Here is a 15,878-nt window from a genome sequence, read left to right as displayed (position 1 = left end):
ATCTTCACATGAACTAAGGACAGTAGGACATTAAAAATTTCACCTAATTGCTATGTTTAAATATGAAAAATTTAATTCCACTTTTAATTAAATTGAGCAGATATAGTATAATAATTTTTTTTAAAAATGGAATGAGATAGTGGGGGAGTGGGGCCCACGCGCCACCAAATGATTTTGCAGGGGGAGGAGGTGCGCGTGGGAATGTCGAGACCTAATCAGTGATTCATTGTGGGGACTGCAGAAAACGACCCCAAAGCTCTGCCCACTAGAATATTGGAGTGCGTGCCACGTGTCAGCTTCCTAACTCCATCAGCTCTCCTGCTAAACGACACCTCCCCACGATACCGTATCACCATTACCCCAGTCTCCACAAACCACATTGCGTTTTATTCGCAGTTTCGTTGTTTTTTCCCCCTCTCAGGGCTGTGTTGGGGACCTTTGATTATTTAGTTGATCACGTAACTAAGATCCCAGTCAATTCTTAATTATTGTCTTCTTCTTTCATAAAAAAAGATAAATAATCCAGTCATTTTACAATATGCAAATTGATAAAACACCACCAGAAAAAGTGGGTAATTATTTTACTTTGAATGATTTCAAAGTCATTCTCGCTATTATTCATTATTCATTCAGTGGCATCCAATTTCTTTTCTTTTCTTTCTTTTCATGACCTAGAGGATAATTACGTACAACTTCAAAAACAACCCTGAATTATGTATATGATATAAAACTTATATATAATTATATCAATGAGTAATCATTTAATTTGTCCAGAAAGTTTGAAATTAAATTAGATATTTTTAAGCATCACACGAAATTTAAACAAAATGATAATATTTTTTTTATACAAAATATATTACTTATAACTTGTGAATAAAATAAACAATTAATCTATCAATTATAGTATAATTTCATTTTGTATTTAATCAGGTTTTGAAAGTTTTTGTTACTTGATTCTTGTTATTTTTGTTGCGTTACTTGTAACTTTTATTCTATATAGCACACCTAAACATAGTTTTTATATATATATATATATATATATGGATAACTGCTCATAATTATAATTTAAGTTAAATTGCTTTTCACATGGATTGTTTAATAATAAACATGTAAGCGTATATAAAACCTTGAGGTAGTCATATTACCTCCGGTTTTTAATATAAAAACTCATTTGATTTTTATTTTAGTTTTAAATATAATACCCCAATTCACTTTGTTTCTCATATTTATCACTTTTTTAAGGTAATTCTTATAATAATAGTAATTCTAATCAATACATTTGATTAGCAAGGATATTTTAGGAAAGACAACTCCTATTCATTACAAATAACTAACTTAACTAGTTTCTTTAATTTACTCAAATTAGTTAATTAGTCCTTATACTACCTCCGGTCCTAATTATAAAATCTTGTTTATAGTCTAGTTCTTATACTGCCTCCGGTCCTAATTATAAGACCTCGTTTGTAGACTACAGACAAAGTCTTATAATTAAGACCGGAAATAATATTAAAGACCAGAGGCATTCCGGCTTATATAAAATTCCATACAATGCATAAACTACACATTCTTTTGTGTTTGACTGGAAGTGATAAGAGGGGACGAAATCATTTGCTTAGGGAAAAAATGGAGGGAGAAGAATTATTCATTATATGAAAAAGATGAATTTTCTCTTTTTTATTATAAAAGTATAGTGCATAGTTTATTTATTTATCATGACTATTTTCATAACTCACATATTTATTATAAATTTCGTAAAAGAGTTAAAAAAAAAGTATCTATCATCGCTTGGCTGATGATCCCAACTCAACAAAAAATTATTAAAGGTAGTATCCTCTCTTATGTCCAACATAATCAAATGATAGAGCATTACAATTTCTCATCCCCTCTACTAAACCATATACTATGTTAGTTAATAGAAAATTCACTTGTACATAAGGAAAATGTGTTAAAATGCAAGATAAAATTAAGAATAATATTTTTCAAAAAAACCAAGTTCTTAAATATTTTTAATATTAAAATCTTTAAATATAGTTCTTATTGGAAAAAAGGTGCCAATGTAGTGCTTGGAATTTTATCTGATAGAGGAATAGATTTAATTTGATTTGACTGGAATGATTTCCCATGTCGATTTGATCATGACCTAAATGCCCATTCCTCATAGGTGCTTTTTTTTTTTTTTCGTGATTTCGTGATATATATTGTCATTAAATAATTTTTAGACGTGTTATTAAAATAATGTTTTTTAAAAATACAGTGCATGTTATAATCAAAATCAATCTTTTCCTGGTTATGCCTAGTGGAATAGGCGCTGGTCAAAAAAAAAATGCCTAGTGGAATAGGCTATTTTTTCACAGTACGGAGAATTAATATTCAAACTTTCATTTGAAGAAATGTCACATTTAATGACGGGTAATATCTCAAATATAATTGTCTCTAATAAAAAAGTATTTACATCTAGCAAAAAAAAACCCAATCTTCCACATTTCTAATATTCTGCAGCTAATTTAAATTTAAATGGTATCAAATTTTATATTCCTCCGTATAAGACTTTGTTTGTAGTCTACAAATGAGGTCTTACAATTAGGACCAGAGGCAGTATAAGAACTAGACTATAAACAAGATTTTATAATTAGGACCGGAAATAATATAAGAACTAGTTAACTAACTTAAATAAATAAACTATTTAGGACTGGAGGAGTATAAAATAACTTTCTCAACATAATCTCTTAAACTTTGGCCGGAAAACATAATCTCTTAAACTAAGTTCAGACCAAAATTTCACTTACGGCGCCAAGGGGCCATCCTTGAAAATGGTTATCATATATAACAATCATCACAACCTAAAAATTTAATTATTTAAATATTGCCCCTACCACTCTTTGTCTTAATATCCCTTTTCAATTCTCATTCGATTATTATGAGAAAAATACAATATACTCCTCCGGTCCTTAATATAAGACTTAATTCTTAAATTGGTTTTAATCATAAATATAAGACTCATTTTTTATATTTATCAATCTTCTCTAAATTACTCCTATAGATATTCCCTCAACCATAATCAAGTAGAAGAGGGAGATGGTGTATTAAGAAAGATGATTATGGTGTTTTAGGAAAAATGTGTCACTTTTCTTATAAATAACTAACTGACCTAACTTCTTTAATCTAATCAAATTAGTTAAATGGGTTTTATATTAATGATCAGAGGAGTACCGCGCATGTTGGTAAACACAGTGATAGATGTAGATGCTTCAGATCTTTGTAAATTTTTAAAATTTATGTGAGTTTGGTTTCATAAATTCTTGAAGGTTACAACATACTTTACAACTTAAAAAATGCTCATAAATATACTCACGGATTACTCACTAATAGTATCTTCATATTATTATTGTTAGTTGGACTCAAACTTATGTCGATCTTTTGTGATACTACTTCCTGTCTTTAATATAAGACTTTATTTGATTTTTATTTTGATCATAAATATAAGATCTTAATCCACTTTGTCTCTCATATTTATGTATTTTTTTCAAGACAGTCCTCCTAATAATAGTAGTTATAGCTAATACACTTAATTAGTAAGGATATTTTAAAAAAGGCAACACATATTTATTATAAATAACTAATTTAATTTTTTTTTAATCTCCTCAAATTAGTCAACTATCTCTTATAATTAGGACCGAATGTAGTATAATAGATCATTTCTTTTCTGCTGAACCGATTTTTGTTAAATGATATGTCTGGAACCCTTACTTTTAAACAAAGATATCACCTTATTAGGAAATTAAAGGGGAAGGGAAAACGATTATATAATACTCCAATGAAACCCTAGATTATCAGGGTGATTAATTACTGTTCACACACGGTACGTAGGATTCACTTTCCATGCTACAGTATAATTAAATAAATTACTTAAAGCATCAATATGGTAAAAATCAAGCACGTTGCCTCTATAGTATATACGAGTATATCGTAACTAAGGAGGGGCATTAATAAGAACCAAGAATTAATAATATTTAATTACAAAGTTAGAAAGTGAAGCAATCAATATCACACTATATACGGTGCATGCTTACGCTGCCAAACTTAATTCTAAAATTCACTTCCTTATTTGTCATCATGATTATGTGAAACCAGATGCTTTTTTTTTTATATATAAATATTCTAGGCTTATTTTTTTCGCCACATAAATCCACACAATATAATAGCTCTAAATAACAAAGGCATGAAATGTCAAAAGTAATAACAGTATAATTTCAGACCAATAATAATATAGTAACAGTAGTTAAACAGTATTTCTCATGAAACACGATTACAAAAAAGATGTCCTGCTGATGATTTGCACGGATTTTGGATATTTATTTCTACAGTAAAACTTTTTTCTTCTGGGAGTCTCACACTGTTTAGTCGATTGGAATCACCTAAAGAATTTTAATTTAGTCACATTTTGAACACATGCTCAATTTTTGATATGTTGTATGGTGAGTTTTAAAAGTTCAAAGGTCACAATGATATAACTAATGCCAATTCACATCGCTCAATATTATTCTTTGTTTTTTTTAATTTAATTTTGTAATCAATAGAGAATGGATTCCTTTCAAAAATCAAATAAAAATAAGCTAAGAGGTCATTGATACTTGATAGCTACTGCTGCTCCTTAGTATAAAAGTTAACTGACTAATTTAAACAAATTAAAAAAATCAATTAAATTAATTATTTATAATATATAGGTGTTATTGTTCTTAAAATATTCTTGTTAATTAAGTGTATTAACTAGAACTACCATTGTTGCAAGGACTATCTTAAAAAAAAGATAAATATGAGAGATATAGTGGATTAAAATATTATATTTAAGATTAAAATAAAGATCAAACGAGATATTATATTAAAAATTAAAGGTAGTATTACACCTCTAATAGCGATACTAAAACTCAAGAGGTCATTACAGACCCCTGAGAGATCCATGCTTTCTGCCTATCCGAACCAAAGTAGCAAGCAACCAAAAACAAACAAACTAACAAGAGATAACTTATAAATAATTAAACTTCAACCTTAATTATCTTGAAAATTATTTTCAAAAAGCTAATTCCGCGACTTGAACCTATGTAGCAAATACGGAGACAACTAAATTAGTTGTTCCAAGGCTTCTGAATTATACCAATAGTGAAATAGCCGTCTCTTGTGAAAAGGGGAATAATTACCCTTAGATTATAACCCTTTAGTTTAAATCGGTATGTAATTTTTTGAAATGAAGGAAGAAGGTTGAAAAATTTTTGAAAGAAAAATGGCAAAAGCTGATGACCCGCACAAAAATTTGCCCCAAAAAAAACATATTTTATAATATATTAATTTAATATAAAATAAAAAGAGTATTTACAACACTCCCATGACAACTTTGTATTGACTTTGAACATTAATAAATTATTATGATTATTTTAAGATTTTTTTTAATTTGAAATAATAGGTACTAATAGCTCAAGATCATAAATAGGGTTAAACTCATGAACTCCCTCTTATATGAAAACTACCATGCTACTATACTCCAGGGCCATTGACATTTTCTTCTGAAAATGTTGATATATGAATTTTCACTTACATCTCATTCTATTCTTATTATCTGAGTAAGATAATTTTTTCTTCTCACTTCTCATCTAAGATTGCTTTCTCACTTAATCCACGTGCGCCTACAGTAGTATAGGTTCTTGCGAATTGGGTTCAAGAAGGTTCAAATTGATGGTAATGTGGTTTTCGAAGGATAGGTTAGGGTTAGGGCAGATATACCCTAGAAATAACCAAGAGAATCCACGCCTGGGTAGCTAGAAGATATAAATTTGAAAACAAGGGGGCAGTGAATGAGAATATGTGAAAAAGAGAGGGCCTCAAAGAAAAGGAGGGTCAATTATGCATCAATATAAAGAAAAAAAATTAATACAAGTTAATAATAAAAACATATATGCGCACCTAGGACGAAATAGCCAAGTCTTCCACACTGAAAAGGTAGACTTCCCCACAGGACCCATTATATATACACTTTATCTCAGTGCTCTCCCAAAAGAAAAGAAAAGAAACTAATATTTATTTTATGGACACAAATTGGAATCTGATTGATGGGTTCTGCCTTTAATCATTCTTCCTCACTTATTCAGCTTATGCAGAACCTAATAACTTCAAAAAAAAAAAAAAAGCAAAATGAGAATGGTAACTCAGATTGCTAGTTAGCATCTTGCTTCTTCCTTTGCCTTTTTTAACAAAGGAACTATACCGTAATATGAACAGTCATATCGAATTTTGCAGATACGAATGCTGAAAACAGTAGTTTTATATAATAATCAATATAAGCTTGCTAGAGGGAATATAACAATATCTAATACTATTCTTAGCTTTACAAAGTAAGCCACTGTTATTTTACTCCTTTCCATTTTCTACTAATAAAGTTTAGTCAAGTCCATCACCTTAACTCTCTTTGGTAAAACCCCACGTACTCTTTGGTGCTTCTTCTTCTTCTTTTATTTTCTTTAAAAAATATTCCTCACCCTTTTGAATTGATTCTTGCTGCCTATACTCCTTAGCAAAGAGGAAAAACTGACTTGGGAGGCGTCAACCTGGTGTCCCCTTCTTGCTTCAGAACATAAGAGGTGTTCAACAGAAGTTGCAGAGCATAGGGCCTTTGTTATGTGTTAGGGTAATGAGGAGAATTGAAGGTGTTTGGTTTTCTTTTCTTTCTTTTTCTGCCCCTAATTTCTCCTCTCTTGTTCAATGGACAGTTATTACCACATGCAGGTTAAAATGAGGGAAGAGAATATAGGATTTCCTTTTTTTGGTCTGATTTTGGAGGGTTCTTTTTCTCACTGCTTGACCATAACTCACAGTCTCACACTAAAGCACATGGGGGGAGACAAAATCATGTCATTGTCCTAAAAATCATTATAAGAGGAAAAGACGGCAAATGAAAATAACCAAATCTCTCGTCCATTCATATTTAAAAAGGTGTTTATATTTCCATTTCCCTTTTTATTTAGTTGCACTCCTGTAGTGGGAAATGACAACCAACCACACTTGTTTTAAGAATCCTGAAGGAAAATCCCGCCCTACCCCTCATTTATGCAGCAATATAGAATAATATCATGTCCTGTTTACAAATAAATTTGTCCCAATAACATACAATAATAACAAATGCTAGCAGGTTAACAAAAGAATTGCCAGATGTGTAACAGTGATCAAGATTTGCCACAGCTTACATGCAAGTCTCATTGTTGAAATGATCAAAGAGCCATCGCTGGCACTGGGAAATCTGCAACATTCAGATTTCCAATACTTTCCATATCCATATGTTCACAACACATTATGCATAGGGTATTTGTGAAAGCCCTATGTCACAAATACCTGGGTGGATGGGGGAAATCTCTAGAGCATATTGCAGTATGAAGCATTAGACCCATTTGTTTCATGAGTTAGTATATAGACAAAAATGTTGCAAAAACACTATGATTGTCATGACAGCCAGTACTAGCCATTTCTTCCTTTAGTTTTGCATATCAAATCTGCATGCACAAATATACGCATATAATGGGCATATCACTATTCCCAAGATTACAAAGAATAAAATCCATCCAATATCACTATGTATAAAGCTAAAACGTTATGCAGTACTGCTGCCCTCATACTTTTTCTGTTTTGTGCCAGGCTTGACTGCTAGTTTACAACCTTACTTTGTTAAAACTGACAACCCAAGAGGAATAATAATTGAAAATTTAAGATAGAATTGAAGGTTGATTTCTCCTATTTGAATTGCTGTGTTTTTTCTTTTATCTGCATGTAAAATTATTCTTAATGGGCCACCCAATTGCCGTACACCAACCGAGTGCTTTCTGTCAACAGAGCATGACTAGCATGCCACTTTTGATTTTTTCCGTGACTGCTCTAAATTTTAAAGCATATGAATATATATTCAAAAAAAAAATTCTCTCTTCCGACCGCCAGGGGGGGTGGGGGAAGAGAGAGAGAAGGTCTATATGAATAAATGGTTCAGAATTTCTAAATAATATTTTGGGTGATCTTGGTTGTGTTAGAATAATATGAGATAAAAAGAAGGTGGCATCCCACCATTCAAGAGAGGCATATATATGACCGTGGCGAACAGTGAACATCCTAACCCGTCAGCTCCTACTATATATTCATGTGCTCCTCAGAACACACTGGGAAATCAAGTTAAAAGGAACTTCTTAACATAACCCCCTCTCTCCCCCAATCATCACCATCACTGCCACTATCACCAAAAGACTACAAATTTCTCACCTTCTTTAGCCATGCCACAGAACTCCATAGCACCAAAACCAGAACACTGCAGTAGGAGCCCTGTAGAAGAAGGAGCGCAAGAGATGTCAGAGCCCCATAACTCAATTGTCCTTCCCCACCCAGCACAAACCAATGAACAATCTTTGCCAAAACTGAATTTGTACCCAATTACCCTGAAGGTATACCTTTTCCCAAGACCATATATACTAACTTGCATTAGTTTTATAGCAGCACCATCAATATTAATGTTTGTTTCTCTGATACAATTGTGCTAACTCTTTTGGTCTATGTCCTGTACTCATTTTACAGTTCGAGGAACTGGTTTACAAAGTTAAACTAGAGCAGAAAGGACAGTGTTGGGGCAGTTCATGGAAATCCAAGGAGAAGACCATATTGAATGGGATTACCGGTATGGTTTGCCCAGGAGAAATACTGGCTATGCTGGGACCCTCTGGCAGTGGGAAAACCACACTTCTGACAGCTCTTGGAGGCCGTCTCAATGGTAAATTATCTGGGAAGATCACATACAACAACCAGCCTTTCTCTGGTTCCATAAAGAGAAGAACTGGGTTTGTCGCTCAGGATGATGTTCTATACCCTCATCTAACTGTTTTTGAGACTCTATTGTTCACTGCACTTTTGAGGTTGCCTAACAGCTTGACCAGAGACGAAAAAGTTGAGCACGTAGAGCGGGTTATTGTTGAGTTAGGACTGACTCGGTGCAGGGGAAGCATGATAGGAGGCCCACTTTTCAGAGGAATATCAGGTGGAGAGAAAAAGAGGGTAAGCATAGGGCAGGAAATGCTCATCAATCCAAGCCTTTTGCTTCTAGATGAGCCCACCTCAGGTTTGGACTCTACCACAGCTCAGAGGATCCTAAACACAATCAAACGTCTGGCCAGTGGAGGTAGAACTGTTGTGACCACCATACACCAGCCATCTAGTCGTCTCTACTATATGTTTGATAAGGTAGTCCTGCTATCTGAAGGCTGCCCCATCTACAATGGCCCTGCTTCTACAGCCTTGGAGTACTTTTCATCCATTGGTTTTTCCACATCCATGACTGTCAATCCAGCTGATCTCTTGCTTGATCTTGCCAATGGTAATAGACTAATTATTTTTTGATTATTTTTCATTTTAATTTTTTCCTCATTTGTCTTCACATGTTGCTTTACTCGAATATAATGAGACCCCACTCTCAGAACTTCCTGAAATTTACTTTAATAAACTCTACAGGACAATTCATGTCTCACTTAGGAAGACCCATACTAGAAAATAAGGAAAGCAATATTAACAATGTCCCAAAAATTTTGAAAAATTGCAGGGATTGCCCCGGACTCCAAGAATTCAACTGAACAAAGTGAGAACCTGGAGCAAGAAAGGAAGCTAGTCAGGGAAGCACTAATTTCTGCTTATGACAAGAACATAGCAACAAGGTTGAAAACTGAGCTGTGCAGCTCGAATGTGAACTACAATATCACAAAAGATACTTCTGCAAGTAGGTCTTTTATCTCTTGGCCTTTGTTTTTGAAAGTTTTGAAAAAGAAAAAGGGAAAAAAAAAAAGAATAAACATATTTGTTACTGTTACTAGTCTAAAATACCTCTATTGCTTAATTGATGCAGAAAGTAACATAAAACCAGAGCAATGGTGCACAAGTTGGTGGTACCAATTCAAGGTACTGTTACAGAGGGGCCTAAGGGAGAGAAGGTATGAGACTTTCAACAGGCTGAGAATATTCCAAGTCATAAGTGTTGCTTTTCTTGGTGGACTCTTGTGGTGGCATACACCAGAATCACACATTCAAGACCGGGTAAGAGTAGCTTTAAGTTTTTTCTTATTTAGCCGATAATTAAAACATCAACTACAAGTATTTCCTTCTCATTTTCATGACAGCATCACGGCATTTCGTAATGTCTGTCCTATGTTTCCTAAGCTACTATTCAAGAGATGTAATCAAATATTTCTCAGGCACAACTTTTAATTTAGTGGTGCGAGGTACTAATACGGGGCTGTATCTGTAATGCAGGTTGCCTTGATCTTTTTCTTCTCCGTTTTCTGGGGATTCTACCCTCTCTACAACGCAGTTTTCACATTTCCTCAGGAAAGAAGAATGCTGATCAAGGAACGGTCATCAGGAATGTACAGACTTTCATCCTACTTTCTAGCTAGAACAATAGGAGACTTGCCGCTGGAGCTGGCTCTTCCAACCGCATTTGTCTTCATACTCTACTGGATGGGAGGGCTTAAACCTCATCCTATGACATTCATCCTTTCCCTTCTTGTGGTTCTTTACAGTGTACTTGTCTCTCAAAGTCTTGGCTTAGCCTTTGGAGCTATTCTTATGGAGATCAAGCAGGCCACAACCTTAGCTTCTGTCACAACCCTTGTATTTCTCATTGCTGGAGGATACTACGTACAACAAATCCCTCCCTTCATAGTGTGGTTCAAGTACTTGAGCTACAGCTACTATTGTTACAAACTTCTTCTCGGTGTCCAGTATAATGACAATGATGTTTATGAGTGCTCCAAGGGTGTTTTGTGTAGGGTTGGAGATTTTCCTCCGATCAAATCAATGGGTTTGAACCATTTGTGGGTTGATGTGGCCATTATGGCTTTGATGTTGGTAGCTTATCGACTTGTTGCTTACATAGCACTACATAGAGTGAGGTAAAGGAGCTAAGATCTGACACAGCTCTCATACAAACACAACTGAACTAGAAGAGTTTTTTTCCCTTCTTCAACAATTGAGGAATAATACTAGAATTTAGGACTTCTTATGCAGCTCATGTAATGAAATTTTGATCAGCTCTTCCTGAGTTGGATTTATCAGACCTTTTTCTTACTGTTGTAGGAAATACTAACTTATAAGTTGTTCTTTCGAAGTTAGAATAAATTTCTATTGTCTTATTCGCAAGAGATATGCCACTTGATAAGAAGCGAGAAAATAAACTTGCGTATTTTGATCAGCAGAAAGGTCGAAGATGGCTGCCAGCCATCAAAACTCAGTAACTCCTAAGGGACTCAATTGTAACCAGAAATGCTGTTTCATATCTCCCTGCATAATTGAATAATTGGCCAAAGGGCATTATTAGTGACATAAAAAGGAGATAATGCTTATTCAGTGGAAAATACTGTACAGTTCCATTCAATTTGTCACTCAAGAGCTCAAAAGTGTGATTCCTTTATGAAGTGATGAAGCATGAGCAAATCCATTAAAATCACGCCAAACAAGTGAAATTCATTCCCCCAATAATGTAAAGTAGAACCATATTAAGTTTAGTTTAGTGCTGATCAAGTGATCATAAGGAGTCAGAATGAAATCATTGATACTAGAAAGTGGGTAGATGGCCACGAGCTCTGGGTACAACATCTAGCAGGAAATGAATGAGATCAGGCTGATTCTTCATGCAAATATGAAATGACACCTAAAAGATCCGTGTCACACTCTACTTGAGCATAGTGCATTATCCAGAATCCACTCTAGATCACTTTGAAAGTGAACATGGAAAATGACTGCATATCAACCCGCATTGCAGTAAAATTTCCAAGCAGGCACGCTGTATGAGAACTTTTCTGTGCAGTTTATATAGTAATTCTGAGGACAGTATATCCATGAAATTGGCAAGGTATGGCGAAGGAAACTGAAATTTTGGAAGCATTAGTAAATAAAAAATGGCAGCTTTCATTTGAGACATTTTTACTCTGGACGGCTACATCAAACCTCGAATACAATTGTTACTCTAGTTGTCCATTTTCACCAGAGGTGCTGGATATGCTAACTAGCAACCCATGAAGTCGCATTCTTTTGCCTCAGACCGCAAAAGGGTAAAAGATAGGCTATTTTGTGCATAATAAATGCCTACCTAATCTATGACCGGGCTTTTTATCCACGAGATGCTCTATTAACCAACAAAAAGTTAATAATCAAATGAATATTTTGAACATCAGGAAAAGCCATCAAAGCGCTTACGTCCAGGAGCAAAAAGGAGCCAAAGTTCTAGATACCCACGAAAGGAAAGGAAGTTAACTGGAAGCCTTGCAACAACAATAGGTAGAGTGGAAGCTGATAACTTTGGTGGTCCACTTTGGCATCCACATTACTCAAGCATCACAGGTGAAAGAATCCCTTCACATGTCAGTGTTTTGCAGCCATGGCCTCATTCCACTGTTCAATTAAAGTCGGCCTATATGCCAGCAATATGTGGAACTAATTATCCCAATGACCCATCTTAGAGAGAGGACCAAGTATAATTATGAGAATAACCAGCTTTAGTAGTTTTAGTAACTACCAAGAATGTCACGCAAATATTATTAGATTTTCACTGCCCATTGTGTGTATGCTTATAAACTCTCTTTCTGACTTCTGCTTTTTCTACAAAAAGAATCGAAACCATTCCCCCATCAGCAGCAGTTTTATTCCTAGAAGTAATCGGTTACTTCTCCTTCCAAAGATTGAGTACAAAATTCTTTCTGCTTTCAACACCATAGGTACAATGTATGACCAAATAGAGGAAGATAATTTACATGCGAAGGAACCGTAATATTCCGCAATATAACCTGTTAACTAACAAGCATTCATTTAATCAAGACACCGGCGGCCAATGAACGGATCAAAAGATAAACTAACGGAAAGATTCGCGCTTTGGTCAAGGAACCAGGTGCCAGAGGGCCTGGGCTAAAAATGTGACAGAAAATCATTCTAGTTCATAGGTTTTGGAAATTTCCAAGCCGTAGAAGAAACAATTCAAAGGTTGCACATGCGAGTGGGACCAAAAGATCTCTTTAGAAAGACAGGCTTCTTCTTGAGCTTGGTATGTCGAATATTGAGTGATGCCACGTTTGCAGCACGCTGCAATTATCCCTGGTGTCGGCAGTAAACAATACTGAAAGCCACGAGAAATTCGCATAGGGATGTATCATCGGCCAAATCACGATCGTGAACAGAAAGCCCCTTTATGCCGGGGGGGCCTCCTCCTCTTGTAATATGTTCTTTGATGCTTGAGATCGATAAAAGATCTGAGCTCTTACAAAGAGCAGATACAACGCACCAGAGTTTGCTCATTTGCTAGCACGCGGCAGGGCCCAAATTGGTTCGGTCACTCGGTGTCAGGAATTAAAAAAAATACTTAGACAGAATCAAAACTTTAATTTTAAAAATATTTTTACGGTATACTAAGTAAATATATAAAAAAATTTATTTTATTTTGTGAAAAATTGTTTAAAAATATAACATATATTTAAGTAATTTAATTATGTTAAAAATATTTATAAGTTAGTTAGTTATAAAAAAATATGATATATATTTTTTTGAAAACACAATAATCATCTTTATTAATTTAATTTTTCACTATCTATTTGATTATGATTGAGAGAGTGTTTATAAATTTAATTTAAAAAAAATTAATAAATATAAAAAATAAATTTTATATTTAGAATCAAAATTAATTTAATAATTAGATTATATATTAAAAATAAAAGAAATTTTTTTTTTTGCGAGCAAAAATTGACATTAAATTATACTAGTGAATTTCGTGTTGTTGTAGGGTGGGATAGGAGCGGACCTCTCCTTTCGCCCCTATCCCCATTTTAAGTTCTTCCAAATTAAAATTTTTTTTAAAAGGGAACCAAAATTTTAATCTATTTTGCACTTCTATCTTTTATAATTTTTTTTAATATCTATAAAATATATTATTATATAATTTATTTTAAATCAAAATACATTATTATAAATAAAAAGTAAAAAATCTATATTATTATAATAAAAAGTTAATTTAAAATAAAAACATTATTATAATGAAAATATATATTATTACAAAATTAGTTAATTCTTACAAATATGTCATTTTATTAATTAAAATATATTTTAAAGCTTGAAGACAAGCATAGTTAAAAAAGAATAAAAATTTTATTTTTTTATAGCATGTGGAATTTGAGAATTTGATTATTTAAAATATATTATTATATTAATAGAGTAAAAAATTATTGTACCAATTTTTTAAAACACATATGAACATAACAATGCTAAATTTTCATTAGATTATGTAATTTGAATTTAAATTTAAATCAATTTATAGAATAAATAAATAAAAATATAAATTATTGTGTAAGAGTAAAATAATAAATTGATTATTATTACTTATTACTTTTTTTTTCCCATTTTTCCAATGAATTTTTTCTGATATTTTGAATTTATTTTAAAAGAATGACGGTAAAGTTTCAAGACTTTCATTTAATGAAATTTAGATGTTTAACAAAATTTCATAGAAATATAAGTTGCTAGTATTAATTAAAATTGTCATAAATACAAAATTCAGTAATGTAAGTTAGGAATTAAATTTTTTGTCAACTTAAATTAGAAATTAATGATCATTAAGTATCATAATTTATAATTAACACTCAACTTTTATAATTGTTTGAACAGTATCAAACTAATTATTTAGTTGTTTTTATCACATTTGCATATCTTTTTCTTTCTAACTAATTCACTATATGTCAATAGTAATTCCTCATTTTTAGTCACTTTTAGGCTTCACAAATCTTATCTTAATCGATGAATCCGTTCTCATCATACTAAAGCCGTCTTTTTAATATTCTTATTATTCTTGGATTGAGGATAAGTTAGCACATGTATTTGCTCAGCGAAAAATGTAGGCTGATTCAAATGTCATGGTGCTACTTATTAAGCAGTTAATTTCTTTGAGTTCTTTTTTGTGTTTTTAGATTAATGTTTTTAATTGCAGTATTCGAGCTACTAACATGTGATCTGTCTCCAACTAGATCTTTTTATGTCTAAGATTTAAACATATAGTTAACCCTTTTTAACTTGCCATTAGCTCAGCAAAAAAGATATCTATTATTTTTTTAAAGTGTTTATAATAACCTTAAAGTATCTCTTATTTCAATTGTAAATCAAACCGTTAATGTCTCATTTTCCCTTAACAACTCTCTCATTCATATTTAACATTACATGATTTTCTTTTAACGCACATTTGCAGTATGAAGTATTACATTTGCTTGTTTCATGAGTCAGTATATAAACAAAAATGTTACAAAAACACTATGATTGTTATGACTGCTAGTATCAGCCATTTATTCTTGGAAAAATCCTAATTAAATCTTGCTGAAATACTTAAATTTAAATTGAGGCCTACACTTTTAACAAATTCTTAATCAGGACATAAAACCTAATTAGGGATTGTTGAATATTGTTAAATAACTATAATGCCCCTCTTTAGTTAAAAATGAAAATTGATTATTTTATCCCTATAAAGTGGTTCATCATCTCTTATTATTAATATTTAGACAAAAAAATATAAATAATTTTTTAGTGTTTGAAATTTTGTAATATAACTAAAATCTTCAAAATATTTTCATAAAACATTCCAAATTATAATATAAGTAATCTTTAAATAAATTTTTATTTTAAAATTTTAAAATATTTTAATTATAATAAAAATTTAATATTAAATCGTAATCATTTACGTTTTCAGTTGGATTCGACATTGTTTAAATAAATAAAACTAACGTAAATTATAAAAACTGAAAATAAAAAAAATTTATTTAAACTTTACTTATATTTATAATTTT

The 15,878-nt window shown here is 32.3% G+C and overlaps 1 protein-coding gene across 1 annotated transcript; it reads left to right on the top strand.

Annotated features, from left to right (window-relative positions):
- The first annotated feature begins 8,195 nt into the window (after positions 1–8,195).
- On the top strand, positions 8,196–11,198 carry LOC114715347 (ABC transporter G family member 14-like). The gene is made up of 5 exons (XM_028900164.1): positions 8,196–8,468; positions 8,599–9,391; positions 9,614–9,787; positions 9,914–10,101; positions 10,318–11,198. Exons 1-5 carry the CDS (start codon positions 8,301–8,303, stop codon positions 10,960–10,962), a joined length of 1,968 nt encoding a protein of 655 aa, XP_028755997.1. The 5' UTR covers positions 8,196–8,300; the 3' UTR covers positions 10,963–11,198.
- The last annotated feature ends 4,680 nt before the right edge of the window (positions 11,199–15,878 follow it).

Source organism: Neltuma alba, unplaced genomic scaffold (genome assembly GCF_004799145.2).
Source record: "Neltuma alba isolate B1F8T4 unplaced genomic scaffold, ASM479914v2 tig00011587_pilon, whole genome shotgun sequence".
In the NCBI taxonomy this organism is placed as follows: domain Eukaryota; kingdom Viridiplantae; phylum Streptophyta; class Magnoliopsida; order Fabales; family Fabaceae; genus Neltuma; species Neltuma alba.
This window is presented reverse-complemented; position numbering and strand designations above follow the sequence as displayed.